At 48.1% G+C, this 24030-nt stretch overlaps 2 protein-coding genes across 2 annotated transcripts in view; both read left to right on the top strand.

Annotated features, from left to right (window-relative positions):
- Positions 1-5766, top strand: part of mindy3 (MINDY lysine 48 deubiquitinase 3) — a 20937-nt gene extending 15171 nt beyond the window's left edge. The window contains exons 12-15 of the mRNA XM_084703880.1: positions 1480-1552; positions 2827-2914; positions 3837-3908; positions 4816-5766. Coding sequence (XP_084560006.1) covers positions 1480-1552; positions 2827-2914; positions 3837-3908; positions 4816-4965 — 383 coding nt within the window. The 3' untranslated portion in view covers positions 4966-5766. The remainder of the gene's footprint in view (positions 1-1479; positions 1553-2826; positions 2915-3836; positions 3909-4815) is intronic.
- Positions 5767-8251: 2485 nt separating this feature from the next.
- Positions 8252-24030, top strand: part of itga8 (integrin, alpha 8) — a 29574-nt gene continuing 13795 nt past the window's right edge. Inside the window, exons 1-13 of the mRNA XM_084703870.1 lie at positions 8252-8718; positions 8994-9124; positions 11028-11128; positions 11297-11420; positions 12499-12560; positions 13173-13218; positions 15605-15730; positions 15914-15958; positions 16601-16644; positions 17938-17994; positions 18070-18122; positions 18203-18408; positions 20733-20930. Coding sequence (XP_084559996.1) covers positions 8528-8718; positions 8994-9124; positions 11028-11128; positions 11297-11420; positions 12499-12560; positions 13173-13218; positions 15605-15730; positions 15914-15958; positions 16601-16644; positions 17938-17994; positions 18070-18122; positions 18203-18408; positions 20733-20930 — 1384 coding nt within the window. The 5' untranslated portion in view covers positions 8252-8527. The remainder of the gene's footprint in view (positions 8719-8993; positions 9125-11027; positions 11129-11296; positions 11421-12498; positions 12561-13172; positions 13219-15604; positions 15731-15913; positions 15959-16600; positions 16645-17937; positions 17995-18069; positions 18123-18202; positions 18409-20732; positions 20931-24030) is intronic.

Below are 24030 nucleotides of genomic sequence, written 5' to 3'. Positions count from 1 at the left end.
AGAGGGGGAGAGGGGGAGAGAGGGAGAGAGGGGTGGGGCGAGATGGAGATTGAGAGATTGGGGTCACACATGAGTCATGGTATGGTTGATTGCAATACTGCAGATTATGAGTATGAAGTATTTGTGTGTGTGTGCGCTTGAATGCATGTGTGCAGTCAGCAATCACTGATATGATTACTATAGTCATGACTGTGTGTGTGTGTGTTTGTGTCTTCAAAGAGGACTTGGAAGTGTTGTGTTTTCTGATGCAGTAAACAACATTCCTCTTCATAAGAACAATACGTTTCATAGTGTGTGTGTGACAATGAGAGTGTGTCCAGCTATGCGTGGTCCTTTGAGGTAAAGCGTACCAGCTGAGAGCAGTCTTGCCCAGACATGCTAGGCCATTCAGACCAGAGAACAAGGGTGCACTCTCTCTCCCCACTCACTGTCCCTTTGTCTCCCTCTCCCTATCTTCCTCTGTCTCTCTCATCCATATCTCTCCCTCTATCCCTTTCCCACTGTCTCCCCCACCCCTCTCTCTTTCTCTCCCCATCTGTCTCTCTTCCTCTCTCTGGCTTTGATACACTTCTGCTGGTGCAGGACATTCTGCAAGCCAGATGGATGCTTTTTGCACACGCACGCACACACACACACGCGAGTGCCGAGTAAAAGGCCTATAAATCTGTCTTTGTCGCATGTAGAGTCAGCATAGCTCGCTGTGTGATAGAAGAGAGGCGCCAGAGCAAACAAACGCACACGTGCATAAACGCACACACTCCTTGAACATGTTCCCCCCGTTCTCCTGCTGTCCTTGTATGTGTGTGACCTGAACGGGGTGACACTGTGACTCGGAGCATGTCGTCATGGGAGCTGCACCTAACGGTACCGAAGGCATCACTCATGTGTTAGCATTTAAACATGACAGGTAAGACATGAGTGTGTACACACACACACACATGTGGTTGTGCTTAAATGTGGTGCGCGCAGGTAGAGTGCTCATCATGGCTGTGGAATGTAGGTCAGAGAGAGAAGAGAGGACAAGGTCTGTGTGCATGTCCAGAGCAGTGTAGGTTAAACAGTGGGCCTCCTGCATGTGTGTAGGTGAAGGCTTCGTCTCCGTGTCATTGGGACCTCCTTTCATGTTCCTCTCTTCTTCTGTCCCCTCTGCCTCCCTTTTTATCCTCTTCTACTCCCTCTGAATTCTTCCCTTTTCTCTCTCCTCTCCTTCTAATGTCTCATCTCTTTCTCCACTCTCTACATTCCTCCCTTTCTCCCCCTTCTGTTTCCCCTCCCTCCCTCCCTCCCTCCCTCCCTCCCTCCCTCCCTCCCTCCCTCCCTCCCTCCCTCCCTCCCTCCCTCCCTCCCTCCCTCCCTCCCTCCCTCCCTCCCTCCCTCTCTCTCCTTCTCCCCTCTCTCCTTTCCCCCTGTCTCCTCCTCTCTTTTCTTTGTATTCCTCCTCCTTTCTCCTCTCCTCTCATCTGTCCTCTCTGTCTCCAGATAATGGCTTCGTACCTGACTCTATGCTGGAAGATGTCATGAAGGCCCTTGACCTTGTCTCTGAGCCCGACTAGTAAGTGTGTTAGTGTTTGAACTTCATTGGTGTGTGCGTATCTGTCAGTCTGTGTACGTTCTGTGTACATTTTTGTGTGTGTGTGTGTGTAAACTTGCATGTTGTGTGTATACTTGTACATTTGTGTACGTGTGTGTGCTCACCACCTGTAAGTGGCAGTGTGCAGGCCCAGGTCAGTGGACAGAGCTCATGTTTCACTGCCGGTCCATAAAAAACGAGAGCCTCCTGGAGGAGCAGGAAGAGCGAGCGGTAGAGAGAGCAGAAAGGAGAGAGAGCAGGAAGGAGAGAGAGCAGGAAGGAGAGAGGGAGGAAACACCCTAAAGCTTCAAACAGAAGCCTGTTTAATCTCGCCGCCGCTTTGCCACTAGCACAGCTAGCGTTAGCGTGGCCCAGAAACCAGGCCTGGCGGGGTGTGAAGCTGCTCTCCAGACCCCAGGTCCAGATGGATGGTTGATCTCAACCCAGCCAGGCACACGTGGCAAGGGTCCCGACTCCTGCCCAGTCCAGTCTACATTATCCCAGCCCACTAGCCTAGACTAGCAAATTGTATCTTAGACCAGCCCAGTCTAGCCTAGACAAGCCCAGCAAAACCCAGTCTAGCTTAGACAAGCCCAGTCTATTTTAGACATTCCCAGCACAGACCACTCTAGTCTAGTCCACCCTAGTATTGTCCAGACCACCCTAGTCCAGCCCAGGTCTCCCTAGTCTAGTCCACCTTTGTCCAGCCCAAGCCATTCTAGTCGTATCCGCCCAATTATTAGGATTTCTACATTATCCTGGTTAGCTCAGAGGAAGTTAGAAGCAGCCAAGCTAACATCATCAGCCAAACCAAGCTAAACAGTTACAAAACTGTTACATCCAGCTAATAGCTTAACTTCACACTAACACTACTAAATCACACTCCCTCTCACTAACACACACACAGACAGAGCTACAGGGTTATCAGTCCCAGTGTCTGAAAATAAGTCTTTCCTCTCTTTTCTGCCTTAAAAGGCAAATCTGTGTCTGCTTTTATCTTGTAGGAATAATAATAATATTACAGAGCTAACACACAGGAATGTCTGTCTTGAGAGGTATATTTAGTATCGCACAACTATTTCTGAACACACAAACACACACTGGCGCACGCACACACCCTCGCGTCACAGTTTGGTGTCGTAAATGACTCCACGGTTTGGTTTTCATACACAACCTCTCACATTCAAATTTACGAGACCGAATTCTGACCCCTTTCTCTCTCAATTTCTCTCTTTTCTTCTTGTGTCTCTCGCCAGCGTGAGCCTGATGAAGAGTAAGCTGGACCCCGAGGGGTTGGGAGTCATCCTCCTGGGCCCGTTCCTCCTTGAGTTCTTCCCTGATCAGGTAACCGCGGGCGGCTCATCGTGGCGACCGTTGTTTGGTGCGTGGCGTCGTCACAGATGTATTCCATCACTGAGGCTGCAACCAGTCGGCACATACTGATGTTCGTCCATTCCGCACACATACATGTCGACACACTTGGCACACACACACATGCTGAGAGACCCTTGTTTTTCATGAAAGATACAAATTGCAGTGACACAGCTGTGTGTGTGTGGGGGGGGGGGGGAGAGGGGGGAGCACAGACAGAGGGGCAGAGTGGCTCCAGAGTGACCATGGGGAGAGAGAGAGAGAGGGGGGTAGAGAGGAAAGTGTGTTAAAGTGATCAGGGCTTTAGAGACTCACCAGAGGAATGGCCCTTGGCCGCAGAGAAATTATACTGCCATTAGCCAACTGGACACACTCTCCCTCTCACACACACACACACACACACACACTCATGTACTGTACACAAACATACCACACTCACCCGCACACACACATGTGGGATTGTGTTGGGGTTAAGGTTTCTTACATGCAGGCATACACATACATTATGTACGCATGCACACACATGCCACGCACGCTATTAGCCTCTGTATCTTCCAGCTGAGGAAAAGGGGAAGTGTTTTGGCTCAGCATCATGGCTGTTCTGTGGTATAGGGGTTAAGCTCTCACACACGTACATGGAGCCTCTTTCTCTCTCACACACACACACACACACACACACACTGGATTGGAACGAGGGTTCTAGGCTGTGGTACAGCATGCTGGTTTACCTGTCGGCTGGAGAATGTTCTCTGCTCCCCCCCCCCCCCCGGCTCTGTCGGTTTCTCTCCCCCATTTCTCTCTGCCTTCATCTCAGTCCGTGGGTTGCCAAAGCAAGTTTGCACATACGCACTCACTGCTTGTTTCTTGTTCTAACGCTGTCGTGTGTGTGTTTCAGGACTCAGGAATCCCAGACTCGTTTCCTGTCTACCACTACAATGGACTTAAGCAGTCCAACCACAATGAGAGGGTGAGACACACATATAGATACAGAGGTACACACAGATACAGAGACACATACACATGTATGCAGACACACGCACACCCACAGAGGTACACTCCATAGATACAGACACACACAAACACGTCTTTCCAGAATAAGCAGTGGCTGTAGCTAACACATTTTGCTGTATATCAGCCCAAGGTGTGTGTGTGTGTGCCGTGCCGTGCGTGTGGAGGTGAGAGTGTGGGCCTGGGGTCATACCAGAAGGTGTGGCAGACTGGTACTGAGTAATGTATGTCCAGACTGTGTAGTCTGTAAAACCTTACCTTTCTCCAAAGGACTGTCTTTAAAGGGATGAATGCGATCTCACGCACACAGGTACAGGACACACACACACACACACAGTCTATATGGCTGTAGGTTTGTGATGGCATTCCCAGTCTCATATTCCTGATGGGAATATCAGACCTGCTGACGGCGCTCTGCACTGACCCTTTTCCTCAAGACCTGTGTGTACCTGAGTGTGTGTGTGTTTGTGTTCTGTACCTCAGAATTTGTGTGTGTGTATCTGTGTGTGCGCGCGCACATCTGTACTGCACTTTTGTGTGTGAGTAACTGTTTGTGTACTGTACCTCCGTTTGTGTGTGCTTTACCTCTGTATTTGTGTATGTACTGTCTCTGTGTGTGTACCTGTGTTTGCCTGTGTATGCGTCTCAACTCTGCCCCCCAGAGGAAGTGTGTGATTGATAGAGGTGACGCCTGCCAACCTTCTCCCCTGTCACACAGCTGAAGCCGGAAGTACTCTGTTTATTTAACGGAGCCGGGCCGGGTTCCGATTGGGTCTCGGTTACCATGGCGACATGCTCACGGCTATACTTTCTGCACTTGACTGGTCTATGTGATACCTCTGTTCTGATTGTGTGTGATTCCTCAGGTGGAGTACGTGGAGGGGACAGCCCTGGTTCTAGGTTTTGAGGACCAGATGGTTCGTACAGACGACACCCCAGTCAAGCGCTGCCTGCAGACCAAGTGGCCCTACGTGGAGCTGCTGTGGACCACCGAGCGCTCCCCGTCACTCAACTAGCCCGGCCGTGTGTGTGTGTGTGTGTGTGTGTATGAGTAAGAATGTAAGGACAGCCCCCCCCCCCAACCAACCTGCAGTCTGACACTAGAGGTCAGAAGTTCCCAGAGACTGAGAAACACACATGAGACAGTCCCCCCCACACACACACACACACTTTGGATCCACACACGTTTACTGTTTGTTCTATGGTCTGTTGTACACAGCTTGTAAATCGATACACAGGATGTTAAGTGGTGTGATGTAAGAACTGGATGACTCAGCAGAATGGATGTCTGGGCTAGGGGCGTGTTCTGGTTCTACTGGGACTCTGGGTTCTGATGGCCCACTGGTACGACATCTGGCCTGGTTGGCTGGTGCCCTGGCCTGACTGACTGGTTCCCCGGCTACCAGCGTCTCTGGAACTGTCCTGCCTTCCACCTAACGTCATCCCCAGTGACTTGAAAACCAACACTGTACATTTGTCACTCCAGCTGTGACTGTTCTAGAGAGTAATGACCAAAGCCTTTTTGCATGAAACACATACACATACAGCCTGTTAACACACTACCACACTTCTACAAAATCTACCTGCCGTTAACAGCTTCAAGGGACCACTCTTCAGTCTTTGGAGGCGGAGCAGCCAGCAGGAAGTCTTCTCAGCTAGCAGGAAGTGTTTCACCGTCTTTTTGGTGTTTGACCCGGAAGTAGACCCCGGGCCAGGTTTGGTCAAGGTGGTGTGTTATCTTTTACACATTTTGACGGAATACTCCTGTATTTATTTCCACAGTTATGAGGTTCAGAAATAAAAAGTTTTTTTCTTCACACATTTCAGTTTTTTTCTTGGAGTTTAAATAAGTTACTCCAATCATGCCGGCATTGTAGAGCTGGATATGAGGCTTAACAAGAAGGGACTGGATCGTGGAATGTGTCTGTTTTAGTCATTAGTGTGTGTCTGTGCGTTTGTGTAAGTGAGGAAGAGAGAAACTATAAACATCACAGTTCACCTTCAGCGTTGAAATTGACACCAGCTAGTTGGCTGCATCCATCAGTACGTCTCATCCAGATGCACACATACTGAGTCTGACCGTGATTGTGTGTATTTGTGTATGGAGACAGTGGTCATAATGCAGGGCTATGTCTAATGGAAATGCCTAATGGAGCCAGGATATGATCAGTGATTGCCTAATACAGTCTGGCCGGCAGTGCTCGGTACGGAGTGGATCACCAAGACGGGTTTTGAACTAACAGCAGAAGTCGGTCTATCAACATGATCTACAAGCATTAATCCAGGGAGTGTCTTGAGTCCTTTTTCACATTGGATGTGTGGAGCTTGGCGAAGGTGGGGTTGGGCCTCTTCAACATGAGCTGCAAAATCTGAGGTATTTAAATCACAGCGTAACTGGAAAGCAGGGGAGGGTGGGCAGATTCTCTATGGACAGCGTCATCAGATCACTGTGGGTGTGTTGCAGGAAAGGGGATATCTGTCTGCTTGTTTTTATTGGATGCTAGATACAGAGAGAGGAGAAAACAATAACAGATGGTTGAAACGTTCAGGGCAGCATGAGTCTTTAGACTCATCAGACTCGCACACGGTGAAACCAGATCAACTCAAAGATCAGAACAGGCGTCATAACAGAAGAGAAATAAACGAGACCTCTGCTCTTCCTCCATCCTCAAATTCATTAACGTGTGTGTGTTGAGGGAGAGGGGTCGTGTTCTGTTCATATTGGCGTTTTTGTAAGAGAGGAGTTAAGTTAGTCCATAACCCCCCCCCCCCATCGCTCTCAAGTCCCACAGGGATACCTTGTTTTAGCTGTGCAGCTCTGTGCCCCTTTCTGTGACATCCGTGGACCCTACACAGACACGTTTGACATTGAAGCATAAACCAGGCTTGAGGTAAACTGTCCTTCACCTCACAGTTCCTGGACAGTGTGAACCTAAATGAACACACCTGCTCAACATGTGTGACACATACGGGCTGTTTGAGTTCAACCGTTAACATCTTCATACATGATCCTGCATGTGTACATACCCACACACACATCCTGCATTCTAAGTGTGTAACCCCTACCAACTCACGCTTGGTAGGGATTACACCAAAACCATGTGCTGTTCATTGACGTAGAATCAGCCTGTCCCTATCTTCAGAAAGGCAAAGGGGACGAGAGGAGATGAAGAGAGATGGAAAGAAACAAAGGGTTGGGGCTCGGGGGCTGAAGGAGAGAGGGAGGGGGTGGGGTGAGGTTGGGAAACTTGAATTCTCCATCTGGCAGGTCAAGGTTACTCACCAGGAACCTCCCACTCCTCTGCACCAGTACTTTGGATCTAGAGTCAAACACACACACCAACACACCTGTCCCCCTTCACATCTCCAGTGTCATACTCTGCACAACTCTGAAACTGTGACAATTATAAAGTGTGTTATAGAACGCTTTAATTGCAGAAATCTTCTGGTGCTGATTATGAAGAAATATTTGGCACCGGAACTCTCGAGTGCACACATAGACTACTTGGATCTTGTGGAATGTGCCACACTTTGATAGGATAAAAAATCTCCACACACGCGCGCTCTCCCACGGAGAGACCTCACCCCTAAGTGTCGAACTCGAATATAATAGACTTATAAAATCGTTTTGAGCCTTCACATACTATTCTATCCGCTTTTAGGTGAGCGCGTGCTGTGCAGCTGCCGGGACTCTGACCTTAAAATGATTTGACGTGTTTTATTAGGTGTTGTTTGTATTGTATTGCAGGGCACCACTAAAAACGGGGGTCTGGTTTCAGAGGGCCTCCATACTTTAATAAAGCTGAAATAAAATAAGTCGACAGGCAAAGTCATCCTACAGTGCCTGCAGACCAACTGCGGGCCGTTCGTGTTTAGTCTAACTTTAGACTTCTCACTCAGTTATCAAGATAATAATTACCGACATAATTGCATGTGATTATTCTCAATACGGAAGTAAACGCGCCTCTTAAAACCTTGCGGTCAGAGTAAACGGTCCAATAAAGAGAAATGAACCCAACGTTGGTTTTTAATATTCCGTGTATATAGCCTGTGTGGTTGTGTGGTGTACCATGTGATGTGTACCGTATGTACTTAATTTCCACACACTGATGTCACATGTCGGTATTTAATTCGCTGTTTAGATATTTATTGTTTTAGGATCAAAACTCGCGCGACACAGATATTGCTTTTTCCCCCCATAAAAGGAACGGTCCTGATGACGCGCCTGCATGGAGCGCGCTCTGATGTGGTCTGGAGACTGTGCTCCAAGAAGTGTATGTGGTGGGGGGGCTCAAAGTTTTGTTCCGCGGACGGGGGCGCGCCGACTGGCGCGTAGCTGGAGGATTGTGTGGGTAAAGTCAAGAGGAGCCGACCAAAGGAGTGTGACTCTGTGAGTAGTCTAGAATCTATAGTGACTGACAACGGCGCGAGAACTGGGCGCAGCAAAGGGATTGACCCTGGATTACTTCTCTCACCTGGACATACGAACAATCGGGAACATCTCTCTCTCTCTCCTATTCTAATTGTCGGACTACAGTGGCACAGCACTTGTCAGTAAGAACTGTGTGTGCTTGCGGGATGGCACGCGCTTTGAGTAGAACAGTGTCTGCCGCAGGGATGTTACTTTGGGGACTGTCGCTACTGTGGTTGGTCCTAGGAGTATGGGGCTTTAACCTGCACACGGAGAATCCCGCCGTGTACCGCGGACCGGAGGGGAGCTACTTCGGTTACTCGGTAGACTTCTATCAAGCTACCCCCGACAGCAATACGTGAGTAACGGCATCTTAGATTATTCTTAGATGTCTGGATACTTATAGCCATCCGTTGAATAGTGGATATTTTTTTCATGGGTGAATACAATATAGATCTCAGAGATCTGATGGTGCCACTTTATCTAGACAATTAAACAAAAACATAATCGCAATCCCGCTTTTTTCTTCACCTGAATGCTAGTCCTTCTTTGACTTGAATTGATAAACATGATCAAATGTAGAATTCCCAAAGCTTATTACGCATGTTTGTGGGTGTCCTCTGTGGCTGTCAGGTTGAGTGTGCTGGTTGGGGCTCCCAAGGCGAACACGTCTCAGCCAGGCATCATAGAAGCTGGAGCCGTCTACTACTGCTCCTGGCCCCAGCAGGGAGACGGATGCAGACAGATACCTTTCGACAGCGCCAGTAAGAAACTCTACCTTCAATGTGTGTATGCGTGTATGTGCGCGCGCGTGCGCCCGTCTGGTTGTGATACATTTGATCCCAACGAAGAGTTAAAGTGTAGTTTGCCTCGGGTTTCAGGAGCAGGAACGTGTGTATCTTTTGAGAATGAGAAAGTGTGCGTGTATAGCCTATATGTGTGTGTGTTGTGTGATAAACCATATTGGCTGATCAGCTGAAATGTGTATCAGATGCAAGATGACTAGTGTTCAGAGTATACTGTCTGTTTCTGCTTGTATTATCAGTCATAATCCATGTACATAACATCATAGTTACCGAAACACATGTAGATCGGTTACTGATATTAGGTTTCCTGGCCTCGGCATTTGTTTGGTTGATGGACTCTTAATGCACTCTTTGGCTCAAAATCTTCCGTCTTTCAAAAATGTCCTCACTTCGTACATAGTTGCGTAAATTACATTAGAGAATGAGAGAACAAGATAGAGGAAAGAGAGAGAGGAAGAGAGATGGTGGAGAGTGACGAAGGCTGTACTCATTAAGAAAGCGAGAGCGAAAGAGAGAAGATGTAAACTGTGTGCATGTGGGAATTCAGCTCCCCTTAGAGACTGAGGAGAGGTTGGGTGAGGTCTGCTTTTTATTATAGTACACATCATCCAAGCCTCCCCCCCTCTCTCTCTCTCTCTCTCTCTCTCTCTCTCTCTCTCTCTCTCTCTCTCTCTCACATTGTCACATATGCTGTTGTCTTGAAAGGGTGGAGAATGCCATTAGAATGGTTTTGTGAGTGATGGGCATGGGACAGGAGGTCTCTGTGGACGTGTGCGTTTGTGTGCGTGTTTGTGTATATGTGTTTGATTGATTGCTAAGGATACGGTGGATATGTCTAGAGTTACTGTAGGGCCATTAAAATAAGTACAAATCAGAAACTGGCACACACACAGACAGTCGCACACACGCTCACAAAGCCGTCAGAATGCTGTGTAAGGTGTCAATCCTATGTGCTACTTGCTGTTTCCTGCTCTGCAGCATGCGGACGTGCATGTGGGTTCTGCCCTCAGTGACAGTGTGCACATGTGTGAGGTCATGCCAGTGTGCATGTGAGTGTGCATGTGCGTGTGTGTCTGGGGGCTTTTTGGTTTCAGTACAAGCTGATCATATGACGGTTGAATTGACTGACTGATTATAGCCTATCTGTCTTTTCTGCCAGTTGACCTTGTGATAAACGTGCCTTCATAACATACTAAGCTACATAGCTACATAACCCACACAGCTAACAGGGCTGTCTCCAGCAGCATGTCACTTCTAGACTACCTTCTGTTTACAGAGGAGACGATGGATGGACCAAATACCTTACAGGCCCAGTTGGTTTTGTGTAGGATGTTTTTTTTTCTGTGTCAGAGGAAGGTGTTTTATGAGGTGTGGACTGCACCCTCTAAACAGACGCAGCTGGTCTTCAATAACTGGAGAAGGATCTGCACCAGAGTCAACTGCACCCCTGCTGAGCAACTCTCTTTCTTTCTTTCTTTCTTTCTTTCTTTCTTTCTTTCTTTCTTTCTTTCTTTCTTTCTTTCTTTCTCTTCTTCTTCTCTCTCTCTCTCTCTCTCTCTCTCTCTCTCTCTCTCTCTCTCTCTCTCTCTCTCTCTCTCTCTCTCTCTCTCTCTCTCTCTCTCTCTCTCTCTCTCTCTCTCTCTCTCTCTCTCTCTCTCTCTCTCTCTCTCTCTCTCTCTCTCTCTCTCTCTCTCTCTCTCTCTCTCTCTCTCTCTCCTCTCTCTCTCTCTCTCTCTCTCTCTCTCTCTCTCTCTCTCTCTCTGTCTCTCTCCTCCTCTCTCTCTCTCTCTCTCTCTCTCTCTCTCTCTCTCTCTCTCTCTCTCTGTCTCTCTCCTCCTTCTCCCTCCTTCTCTCTCTGCAGATAACAGGATGATCAAGGTGAACGGGACCAGAGAGCCCCTGGAGTTCAAGTCTAACCAGTGGTTCGGTGCTTCAGTCAGGACACACAAGGGCAAAGTGGTGGTGAGCGTTCCACAGAACAACCACTGGACTTGCGGAAACCAAAAATAATAATACTTGGAACGTGATCCGTCTGTACTCCGTTCTGTTATCTGGATCTGCTGGTGTATTCCGGGGGTGTATCAGATCATGTTGACGGAGCAGAGCTGCTTGCTGGCTGTCTCCCTGCAGGCCTGTGCTCCTCTTTACCACTGGAGGACGGTGAAGGTGAGCGGGGAGAAGGACCCGGTGGGGACGTGCTACGTGGCCGTCCAAAACTTCAGCGCCTACGCTGAGTATTCCCCTTGCAGGACCAGTGAGTTTATTTCTGCTTGTATCCTCTCTCTCTCTCTCTCTCTCTCTCTCTCTCTCTCTCTCTCTCTCTCTCTCTCTCTCTCTCTCTCTCTCTCTCTCTCTCTCTCTCTCTCTCTCAGTAGTTATGGCTGCTATCAAGTGGCCCATCATAAACACAGGATCAAACAAAGCTCTATCATCTGCCCTACAGACAGACACACCGTCTGAGGTTGCACACACACACACACACACAAACACACAAGCACACACAAACACACACATAGAAACACACACACAGACACACGCAAACTGAATAATGATTGTCGGAAGGTTCCTTAGGGGTTGTTTTATATTATGTATGTTAACAGTCTAATCAAGCAGTTAAAGTAATCACACTGAAAACGTTATTGTTCCCAAGAGGAAAATAGTCTTAAATACACACGGCTATATTGCAGCTATATAAAAGTGCAAACACACACACGCACAGTGGGAGCAAGGCTGTGCAGCTTTGTAATGTATCTGAGGCAGTGTTTCTCCCAGCTTCAGATGTTAATGTAGATTTATGACCAGAGGGTCTCAAAACACTGTAGCTGAGCCTCTCCGCACACAGCCTGCATGTGTGTGTGTACCACCATGGACATGTGTGGGTCAGATGGCTGAGCGGTTAGGGAATTGGGCTATTAATCAGAAGGTTGCCGGTTCAGTTTCCCGGCTGTGCCAAATTATGTTGTGTCCTTGGGCAAGGCACTTCATCCTACTTGCCTTGGGGGAATGTCACTGTACTTACTGTACGTTGCTCTGGATAAGAGTGTCTGCTGAATAACTGAATGTAATGGGAGCGTGTGTGTGCACGTGTGCACGTGCACATCTGTGTGTTGTCATGAGTCATTTAGATTCACCCCGAGGTGCTTCTGAAACGGAGAGGCCATCCATTATGCCTCTTTTTATGCACACACGTGCGCACGCACACACACTCACACACATGTATGGATGTACATTAATCCTAGGAGCAATACCTTATGTGCTAGGTCGAGTTTGTTTCGGGAGGGTGGAAGGAGATTGTAAAATAATACAGACGTTTGTGCGTGTGTGCTCCTCAGACGATCCAGACCCAGAGGGACAGGGGTTCTGCCAGGCTGGATTCAGTGTGGACTTTACCAAGGTAACGACTGTCACTGCAAAAACATATATGACATCATCAACGCTGCTCTGTATCCATGACCACCCAAAAGCACAGAGCCATTCCCCTCACAGGCAGAATGTTGAAGTTGAATGTGTAGACGGAAGATATTAGTGGAGCTTTGTGTGTGTGTGTGTGTTTGTGTGTGAGGATTTATCCTTTGAGTGTGACCCCTCACTTCTGATGACAGTAGAGGCTAAACACACTCATACACACAATCACACACACGTACACACACACGCGCCCGTCTCTCCGTCCAACTCAACCATACTGTACAGAAATGTGTACATTTGTTTACTTAAGTGATGACAGGAAAGGCACTCAAACAAGCCTCCTCTTTACTCATTTGTCACGAACACACACACGCTACACACACTGTCTTATAACCCCAACTTTCCAACCCAGCTCTAATCTGTGTGCCCTATCACCCTACACCAGGCCGAGTCCAGTTCCTGTCTCTTTTCCTGCCTTCTTTAATCTTTTGCTCCTATGGCTGGGTGGAAACAGTGTGTGTGTGTTTGTGTGCAATAACATGCATCCAAGTTCCAGATTGTGTAGATTGTCCTGTCCTGACCCAGATCTTCTCTCCTACAGGAAGGCACGTTGGTGGTGGGAGGACCAGGGAGCTACTACTGGCAAGGTAATGTCATGTGTCTGCTGTGATGTGTGTGATGGAGACCCAAATAAATAGTAGATGAAAAGACAGAGATGTTAAAGAGTATGGACCTCACACACACAAACACGCATACACATTTGGAAGCTTACCAACACACTCACACGTGCGTACAAAACTGTTAATTCCTCTCATTCCTCATCTGTAGTTTTTTACTGGGAGAACGATGGAAAGAGACCTCCCTTTCTCCCCCTCTTCATTTCTCCCTTCCTCCCTCCCTTGCTCTTTCTCTCAGGAACAGGAAGTGTGTGTTTTGGCGTCTAAGTTGTATTGAGCTGATGGGAGGGTAATGAAGGGTGGAGGGACTCCCCCTCATTGGAGCATGAAGCATAAAAAGATTGAGGGATAAGGAGTGAGGGATTGAAGGAGGGAAGGACAGGGGGATGCTTGACGGAAATGTATGAGAGAGAGAGAGACAGAGAGAGAGAGAGACAGAGAGAGAGATATATATATATATATATATATATATATATAGAGAGAGAGAGAGAGAGAGAGAGAGAGAGAACACTCGATTTTTACTGGACAGCTGTTGAGATGAATAAACGCTGTGAGTTATTAGGTTAGGGTCAGTGTTGGTTGAGTGGGGCTTCAGTCTGGGTAGTTGTGTTGGGGGGGGTGGAGGGGGGGTGTCGGTAAGGTGAACAAGCGCATGTAGGAAGAGTCAGTAGGGGTCAAAGTTCAGCTGCTGCAGGGTGTGCTCATCCAGCTCCAGGTGTTTGTGAGTGGGGACGAGGAAGCTGGGAGATGGAGGCGGGGATCGGTGGAGGGAGGGACGGGGGGAGGGGTCTGTTAGGGTCAGGGGTCTGTCAGGTTCTGTCTCTGTCCTCCCTATTTTGTCCATCCTCACTCATCCTCATTACCACTGTGATTCAGATTGTGTGTGTGTGTGTGAAAGAGACAAGAGAGAAAGTCAGACAGTAACAGATATGGGAATACAGACTCACACTCCTTTTTTCCCTCCCCCCACCTTAACCTCCATGCTCTTTCACTTCGTCACACTTAATTTGTTTAAAGAACGAAGGATGAGAAGGTGCTTAAGAAGGACCCTCCCCTTCAAAAAAGCAAAGCAGACAGACAGAAGAAATGGTGGGGAAAAGGGCAGTTACTAAAAGAGGAGAGAAAGATGTGGGGGGGAGAGAGAGAGAACAAGAAGGTGAAGGTGTGCAAGACACGATGACTCATCACTGATAACTAGTGTATGACATAAGACATATACAGTGACAGATGTGTAGTGTACTGTATATCTTATAGAACAGTACAACATGGCCTAATAATGCATGAGACTGGTCTCCCCTGGCCCAGACTGGCACTGCCCTGTGCTTGGCTCAGCTTCGAGGCGTTTAAACACTTCCTGTGAATGTTTATAAAAGCTCTCAGAGCCAGGAGTTTATTGCCTCTAATACAGCAGTTATCTACAGCCTTTAAGGCGATCTGAGGAAGGCTTTTATATACAGTGTTCTTAGCCCTGGACCCACAGGAGATTTTATGATGTCATAACAATAATTATGTATTAATTTAGAAGCCACTTTTATTCAAAGTGAGGGGGAGGGGTGGGGGGACTGGAACCTGGAATGTTCTGCCCACCCAGGAGAGTGGGGGTTTGTGGGTATGTGGACTGAGTTACAAAATATCTCTCACTGGTCTTCACGTGGACATCTCACACTCACTAGGTGGGTAGGTTTAGCGCAGAGGTTAGACTATTTGCCTGCAGATCAACAACCCCCACCCATAAGTCACTTTGGATAAAACTGTTAAATTAAGACATTACTATTACTCACACTCGAGAACATCTTACTCTTGCTAACATCTCACACTCACACAGTGACTGGTAGCAGATAGAAACAATAGCATCTGGGATCACACAGACACGCCAAAGGAGATAACTGAGAGAGAGAAAAGTAGGGAGGAGGGACATTTCACCACACACACACTTACACATTAAAGAGGATTGATGTGAGGTTGAGGGCAGCTGAAGATAAAATCACTTGTCTCTGTGTGTGTATGTATGTATGTAGGTGTGTGTGTGTAGGTGCCAGAGTGTGTGTGTTATTAGTTGGCTGTCCGTGTCTTCTCCTTTGCCAACGTGTGTGGATATTTCATAATGTGCCCATGAGCGCGTGCAGTTAAAGTGTTCATTTTCAGGAACATCTGAGAGTGTTTCCTGCTCTTCCTTTTAACGGCGTGTTTTAGCTGTCCCAGGGGCGGAGCTCTGCATGCCGGCCGCACTGTGGCTCTTTCATGTGGGTCCGGGAGTGTGTTCACAGCGGCTTCCTGACAAACGACACCACTCTCTCCCGGCCCTGGGACAGTCTAGACAGATGTTCTGACACCTTGTGTATGTGTTTGTGTGCAGGTCAGGTGATGACGGCCGGCATAGCAGAGATACTGAACGGGTACTCACTGAAGGCCGTCCTGAGAAGGGTTCCTGGAGAGAAGCACACCATCGCTGCTGCAGACACACATGATGACAGCTACTTAGGTAACACACACTCATATACACACACTCACACAAACACACTTATTTACAGAGATGCACAGATGCAGACACACAGGTATACAGACAACAGGCAAGCACAAACACTCACTGTCGCACACACAAAGTCTGTCTCACACACACATACACACAGTGCAAGCAACACTCTCACCTATGTCCTGGTTGCAGGTTACTCTGTGGCGGTCGGAGAGTTCACTGGAGACTCAGAGCAAGGTGAGACCTACGGAGAGAGAGACACCCTGCCACATCGACCTCACCCTGGTCACTGGGCAAGGCGGCCTTTCGGAGGGGGAGGGGGGGGGGGGGGCATGACTCTATGTATCTTTGTCTGGGGAGAAAAACGGACCTAGAAGTTCTGCTGCACCAACATGTTCTTCATCAGAATGCACTTCCGTAATGGTTTGCACATGCTTGTTGACAGGCTGTGTTGTGTTGTGGTCATCGCGGTCTAGTTTTCCCAGCCCCTTCAAGCTGGGTTGGGGCTGGGGGCATTTGGGGGGCCTTGTTTAAAGGTCTAGCTTGTGAACTTGTCTGTAGTGGGTGGTGGTGGGGGGGGGGGGGGTTGAGGGGATTTGTCTCTTGTCTCTGTGGGTGGGACTATCAGATCATCCCCACATGTCCACGCCACACTCATCCATCAGTCCGCAAGGGCGAGCACTCACATACACACACACACACACACACACACGTTTAGACAGAGATAGTAGAAGGCTAGACCCTTTCCCTATCCGTCAGTCTGTTCTCGGTACACATCTGCTGAATCAGGGTGGGCCCTTAAGGGTTTCCCTCTCTCTCCCTTCCTTTTTCGTTCTCTTTTTCTTTCTCTATAATGTGTATCCCTCTTTTTTCCTCCAGAGTTGATAGCTGGGGTTCCAAGAGGGGCTCAGAATTTTGGATATGTGAGTATGGAAACGTATGTTATGCTTGCACACGCACAGACACGCACACACACACACAGAAAGAGGATGTGTTCAGGGCCTATATGCCTACCTCTTGCCTCACTGACCAGAACACATGCAAAACTCAAATCAAGACAGTGCTTATCAGTTCATGTGAGTGTGTGCATGTCAATGTTCATTGACTTATTGTGTAAGAATGTAAAAATGAGTATGTCTGCCTGTGAATATATGTGTTTGTGGTGTCCCTGTGTGTGTGTGTGGTGTCCCTGTGTGTGTGTGTGGTGTCCCTGTGTGTGTGTGTGGTGTCCCTGTGTGTGTTGTGGGAGTGTGTCCCCTAGGCAGAGCTTCTCGTCCTCCTTAATGACGCATGGTTTCCGCTGCATGTGGGGAGAGGTGACCCCACCTAACCCTGCTAACCCCACTGCACACACACATGACCCTGGGCCTGACCCCGACGACACTCTCCACACAATACAGAGCATACACATTAACTCAGTGTGTGTTGAGGAGTTGGAGGGCGGTAGCTCACAGTGGGGGTGGGGTTATTGGGTTTAGAGTTAGGCCGGGAGAGAAGCCTGGGACTAAAATAGCTGTCAGCCCTCATCAGGTCTCTGTGAGCTGGGCAGACAAGCATCCTGACACCTCCGCCAGGGCTGGGGGAGGCGGTTGTAGGTCAGAGGGAAGTTAAGCATAGACTAGACTAGTGTTTGTGATTCTACATCTTTGTCAGGGTGAAGCAGAGAGTCCATATGTGTTTCTCACACCCGACCTCTGTCAGTTTGTGTGTGTGTCTGTATGTATGTGTGTGTGTTTGTTTGCCGGTGTGTGTATGTGTCTGTGTGTGTTTTTAGCCTCTGGCTGTCTCCATGTGGTTGTTATTTTAGGTCTTATGAAGGAATTCTCAACCCCCTCTACCAGAGGGAGGTGTGTGTGTTGGGGGGAGGGGGTGGGGGTGGGGGTGGGGGTGGGGTTGGGGTGGGGGTGGGGGTGGGGTTGGGGGTGGGGTTGGGGGTGGGGGTGGGGTTGGGGGTGGGGTGGGGTTGGGGTTGGGGGTGGGGTTGGGGTGGGGGTGGGGGTGGGGTGAGGATGGAGGAGAAGGGGGAAGTGGGAAAAAGAGAATTGTGAATCTCCGTATGTGGTTCAGCCTCTCTATTACTTTTGAAGCATGATGTAGCCCGCGTGTGTGTGTGTGTGTGCACGCATTTTGTTTTAGTAATGTTTTACATTTGAATCTAGGGTTTTTGCGGAAGAATATGTGTGACTTTGTGTGTCTGTGTGTGTACTTTGTTTCAGGTGGCTATCATCAACTCCACAAATCTGACCTTCATTCAGAACTTCTCCGGAGAACAGGTGTGTACAGTACTGTGTGTGTGTGTGTGTGTGTGACTCTGTGAGTGTGTGTAACATAGTGTTTCTGTCTTGCAGATGGCTTCCTACTTTGGGTATTCTCTAGCGGTGACTGACCTGAACGGAGACGGGTGAGTTCAGCCTCTCTCCCTCTCTCATGCATACACACAAACTAAGAAATGACTTTCAGTAAATGCGTGCTTGTGTCCAGGTATGACGACGTGCTGGTGGGTGCGCCCCTCTACATGCAGAGAGAGATGGAGAGCAAGCCCAGGGAGGTGGGGAGGGTGTACCTCTACCTCCAGCTGTCCCCTCTCTCCTTCTCTCCTCCCGTCCTCCTCACTGGCACACACACCTTTGGACGTTTTGGCTCCGCTATCGCCCCCCTGGGAGACCTCAACCAGGATGGATTCAATGGTAGGCTGAGAGAGAGGGAGTGTGTGTCAAGGACTGTAGAGAAGGATACAAGTCAGCTTAAGCAATTGAGAGAGACGGATGACTGAGGAAAACTCTTTTTATGGGACAGAAACTCACAGAGAGGACTACAACTTGACTTTGCAGATGATTTTTTTCCTCTTTCTACTTGTCTCTCCCTCTTTCTCTATCTCTGTCCCTTTCTCTCTCTATGGCTTTGCAGAATGTTTGAAGGTTATTGTTGGAGACTGCCCTTTTAGCTCTTTAATACTGGCGGTGCACAGCAGTGACAACACACACACATAATGTAATATTTTAAAGATCATTCGATTATTTACCTGTCTACCTCTCTCTCTCTCTCTCTCTCTCTGTCTCTCTCTCTCTCTCTCTCTGATTTTCCTCCTCTGAAGGGGCCTCTCCCAGTGTCTTGACTGGTTGTCAAGTTTAGCAGATGACAGACACATCTGTTTCTGTATTTCCTGTTTCTGTGTCTGGTTGTTTGGTCTCTGAGAGCGGATATCCTATCAAATGCTCCAATGATGAAAACCTGGATCTCTTCAGCCAATCAGGAAGTACGGTGTTGAAAGTGTGTCCGTGTAAACTTGCTCCCCTGTTCCTGTGATGATGAGCAGGGGGTGAGGGTGTGAGTGGTTGTGTAGGTGTGTGTGAGAGTTATTTTTACTCTCCAGATGTGCAAGATACAATCATGTGGATGTTTCTGTCTTCGAGCCCAGAGTTCATTCCTCTTCTCTTTGATTGTTTTATCTTCACGTTGACTTCAGCACACTCTCTCTCTCACACACATGCACATGCTAACACAAATCCTTGTTTAGGACTGGAGGCCAAATATTGTCCTGAAGTTGAGGGTTGTTCCCTATTGCATAAAATAGCAGTCTGGTCTTCAGGTGGGAGCCATCACACACATTGGTTTATTTATATGACCGTGTGTGTGTGTGTGTCATGATCCCTCCCTCCGGACACCTCTGTTAAGTCCTTATTTAAGGTGTGGATCCATAACAAGGGGATCAATAGCTTTTAGGAAGGGATCTTAATCTGATCAGGCCTCCAGGTGGGAGCACTGAACACGGTTGTGACTGGAGCAGGGGCTGGATCTGGGATTGAAGGCTGAAACTGGGGCTTGGGTTGAAGGCTGGAGCTGAAAGCTGAATTCTGGGGCCTCCAGGGACCCCCATACTGAGATGGAGTATGTGGGGTTAGGTTCATACTTATTCCTTACGTAGATAGTCCACTGTGTCAACAATCATTTTTTTCCACTGCTTTCTCCGGTCAGTGGACAGAATGCAAGTGTGTTTGCTATTGTGTGTGTATGTATGTGTATCACTGGCTGAACAATGTTTCAGATAAGGGCGAGGGATTATTGGAGGGACTACATTGGCTGCTCAGTATCACAGTTAAAGCATCAAGACTTTTGACTTTTAAAAGGCATGACTCAGTCAGGGTATTAAGTGTTGAGAGAACATGCTCTAAGGCACATGTGTGTTTGTGTGTGTGAGAGTTGAGGGATCTCTGTGGGTGTTCTGCATCAAAGTTGTTGTGGCTTTGTGTATTGTGTATATGCTGAGCATTGGCCGTGATGGACTGCACATTACTAGGACATTATACACTCACACACACACACACATACACACACACACACACACACAGCTGCTGTCAAGCACACACACACCAAACACTGAGCACACACACAAATATGCCATGCACGTACACACATTGTTGTGCTTGCATTCCACCCCACAATCAGCTTCATGTGTTCAGTGTGTCTAAGAGATCACAAACACTGGAGAGATCTGCTGACACACTGAACACACAAGGAGTACTGTCTCTCTTGGAATGGTAGACAGAGAGTTTAAAATGTGACAAAAAGCTGTTAGCTGTTGAAATGGTTTATGTGTGTGTTTGTTTGTTTGTGTATGTCTCTGTGTGTGTGTATTTTTCCCTGATGAATGCATGGCTGCATGTCTGATGATCTGCCTGGGAGGCAGGGACAGTTGCCATGCCAACCGCGTGCCCTTTCCAACCTTTTGACCTCCGACTTCCTGTCCAGAGGTCAGATGTAGAACCAAGTTCTCCTCGGAGATCTCGGTGGGACCAGAGGGAAAGAGAGTGTTTGTGAGAGAAAGAGGGAGTGAAAGAGAAAGAGATGACCGTTCAGAGGTAGTCCCCCAGAGCAGGTAAAGGAAGATCAGTCCCCTCTCTCTCTCTCTCTGTCTCTCTCTCTCTCAGGAGCCCTAACCTGCTGATGTGTTAACCATCTTTCTCTTTTCTTCCTGTGTGTGTGTGTGTGTGCATGTGTGATTGTGTGTCAGACGTGGCTGTGGGCTGTCCCTTCGCTGGTGAGGAGCGTGGAGGGAGGGTGCTCATCTATAATGGCCGGAGAGATGTCCTAGGCCGAGGCCTGACCCTGAGCCAGGAGCTGAAAGCAGCCTGGGCCTCCAGCAGTGGCCTGCCCGGCTTTGGGTTTACCCTGAGGGGGGACAGAGACCTGGACAACAACCAGTACCCTGGTAGGTATCAGCTACACCTGTCCTGTTCATTCCTGTCCACTCCTGTCCTTTTCTATTTTTTTCCTTTCCATTCCTGTCCTCTCCTCTCTTCTCCTCTTCTCTCTTGTCCATTCGTCACTTACACTCCCTTACTACCGCCCCCTGTTTTCCTCTCCTCCTCTGGTAAAGTCGTTACTTAAAGAGAGAGGGATGAGGGCGACCGAGCTGTTGCCACTGCCATTCTCCAGTAACTAACCGCTCCCCAGAGGAAGAGAGGGGGGGGTGGGGCAGAGCGAAAGAGGGAGAAAGAGAAAGATGGAGGGACAGAAAGAGCGGGAGAGAGAAAGAGAGAGGGAGTGGAGTGGAGTGAAAGAGAGAGAGAAAGCGAGGGAAAAAGAGACAGGAGTGTGTGTATGTGTGTGAGAGAGAGAGAGAGTCAGAGAGAGAAAGAAAGAGAGAGAGACATAGATAGATAGATAGATAGATAGATAGATAGATAGATAGATAGATATAGATAGATAGATAGATAGATAGATATAGATAGATATATAGATATAGATAGATAGATAGAGAAAGAGAGAAAAATTGGAAGAAAAAGAAAAGATCTAGTCAGGCATACAGTATACTAGTAAGAAGGGTCTTTTTGCAATGATATCCACCAGACATTAAACATGAGACTGGATACCAATACTTCTGAAGTACATTGCATGTATCTACCCTTAACATTACCTTCTCTTAACTGCAGAAAATGAACAAAACTAAACACTGCCGACTGAATGGGAATTGGCCTAAACACTGTGTGTACGTGTGTGTGCATGTTCATATGTGTGTGTGTACACAATCATTTAGTTCCAATCATGTGCTCTTAAAAGCTGATTTAAGGCTAATCTTGGCCTACAAACCAGTTTTTCAACACACTTATTTTCTCCCCAATTAGCAGCCTGTTAAACGTCAGCATAGTTACAGTATGCCTGCTTGCGGCCACAGTTGAAGCTGAAAAGGAGAAATATTTACTTTTTCTTTTTCCCTTTCTGACCCTTTTCTTCTGTTCTGTTATCATAACAACATTTTCACAAACAGGAAATTCTGAATCATATACATGCCCACACATACACACACATACATAAACTCAGACACACACACACTCACACACAGCACACATGTGCATCCAGCTTGTGCACTGGCATCTGGAGAGTGTGTGCTGAGTGTTTGCCAGACTACAGGCCAGACCATGTGCAGACCAACTAGAGAATCACATAAACTGTACATACACCCACACAAACACACCCACACCACTCACACACACAAAGCCAGGGGCCTTCACGTTGAAACTTAGGCTGGATTTGACCCTCTGGGAAAGCTTTGGAGGAGGAAGTAAAGTTAAAGCTCACGGGTGGCAGAGCCATCACACACAGACACACAGGCTTGCACACACACACACACATGCACACACACACGCCACAAATAGTCCATGTGTCATTAGAGAGCAGACGGAAGTGAGACACACACACACATGGTGTGTCGTTAGTAGAGTAGTAAAGTCACACTGTTCAAAGCAGCCTAAGATGTTTGATCCGTGTTATAAGAGCCCTGCTCCATGGACTGTGGGCCACAGCCATCTGTCCCCCACACACATCATCCCAGCCAGGGAGAACAACACTGAGGAAGAGGTAGTATACTGCACACACCATCCCAGAGAGGATTCACATTTGGTCTAGACTTGGCTTAGAAGTGTGAGAGAGACAGGTTTTGGGTTAGACTTGAGAGAGATAGAGATAGAGAGAGAGAGAGAGAGAGAGAGAGAGAGAGAGAGAGGGAGGGAGAGAGAGAGAGAAAGAGAGAGAGAGAGAGAGAGAGAGAGAGAGAGAGAGAGAGAGAGAGAGAGAGAGGGAGGGAGAGAGAAAGAGAGAGAGAGGGAGGGAGAGACAGACTGGGTTAGGGTTAGACGTGTGAGAAGGATAGGGTTTGGAGAGTGGGGCAGGGAGGTCAGAGGTCAAAGGCTGCAGACATTTAACTTGCCAACCTTATAGAGAAGGAGGGAGAGAGAACAACATAAACAGGAATGCAGGAAGAATAAGAGAGATGAGCAGAGCAGAGAAACTTCTATACAGTTTCACTTGGCTTCATTGGACCAGACCAATGATGGTTCAGCTCACATCCGTAACACTACCTCTCAACACTGGAGGGTCTGGAGCTTCCAGGAAAACCATCTCTGTCCTGACCTAATCCATAGGAGATTGATTACTTACAGTGTATAGCTCTGCCCATAGCCATCCTGGAGGCCCGTGTGTATCCCATCGCTAGTTAGCCTCGATGCCGGTGTGTATCCCACCTCCACTAGCCTGAAGGCCAGTGTGTAGCATGTTTCTGACAGGCTGACAGCTTGTGTAAACGCCGGACGGAGGCCATGTTTTCCCAGCATATCGCTGACAAGACTGATCCTCATGGGCTCAGTTACCCAGCAGCCCTAAGGTGCACTTACCTTCAACCTCTCAGTGTGTACTGGGATGGGGGGGTATTGTGTTTGTGTGTGTTGTTTGTTTGTGTGTGTGTGTTTGCACATGGGGGTACACACACTAACCTCAAATGAACAGTGGCAGACATGCTTTTGAGTGTGTGGGGAAATAGGATTGACCGGGCAGGGAAAGAGGGATCTTATTTGATATACTCCAAAGACACACACATACAGACACACACGGCACACACACACACTCACAGACAGGCTTAAAAAACACATTCACTCACACACACTTACGCGCACTTAACCCCAAAGGTGTACTTTCCCCAAATCAGGCTCTGTGTCACTGGTGGTTTTCAAAGCAAACAAAAAGTCTGGATAAGAAGAAGCGGCACAGACTGGGACACACACCTACACACACACACACACACACCTACACACATCCATCTACTGGTAGAGAGGAGTTAGGTTTCTCTGGACTTGGAAAGCGGGATGGACACAGGAATTCGGAATGAAAGTAGAATTCTTCAGTTGAGTCCCTGAGCTAACTGAGTTTCTTGTTTCTTTCTCTGAAGTCCACCTTTCCTCTGATGACTTTTACAGACTGCAGTATAAAGACCAAGTACTTGAGCTTCTGGTCTTCTTTCTTCCTCTCCCTCTTTC

The sequence above is a fragment of the Hypomesus nipponensis genome, chromosome 2 (genome assembly GCF_054491055.1).
Source record: "Hypomesus nipponensis isolate SF chromosome 2, ASM5449105v1, whole genome shotgun sequence".
NCBI classification, from domain to species: domain Eukaryota; kingdom Metazoa; phylum Chordata; class Actinopteri; order Osmeriformes; family Osmeridae; genus Hypomesus; species Hypomesus nipponensis.
This window is presented reverse-complemented; position numbering and strand designations above follow the sequence as displayed.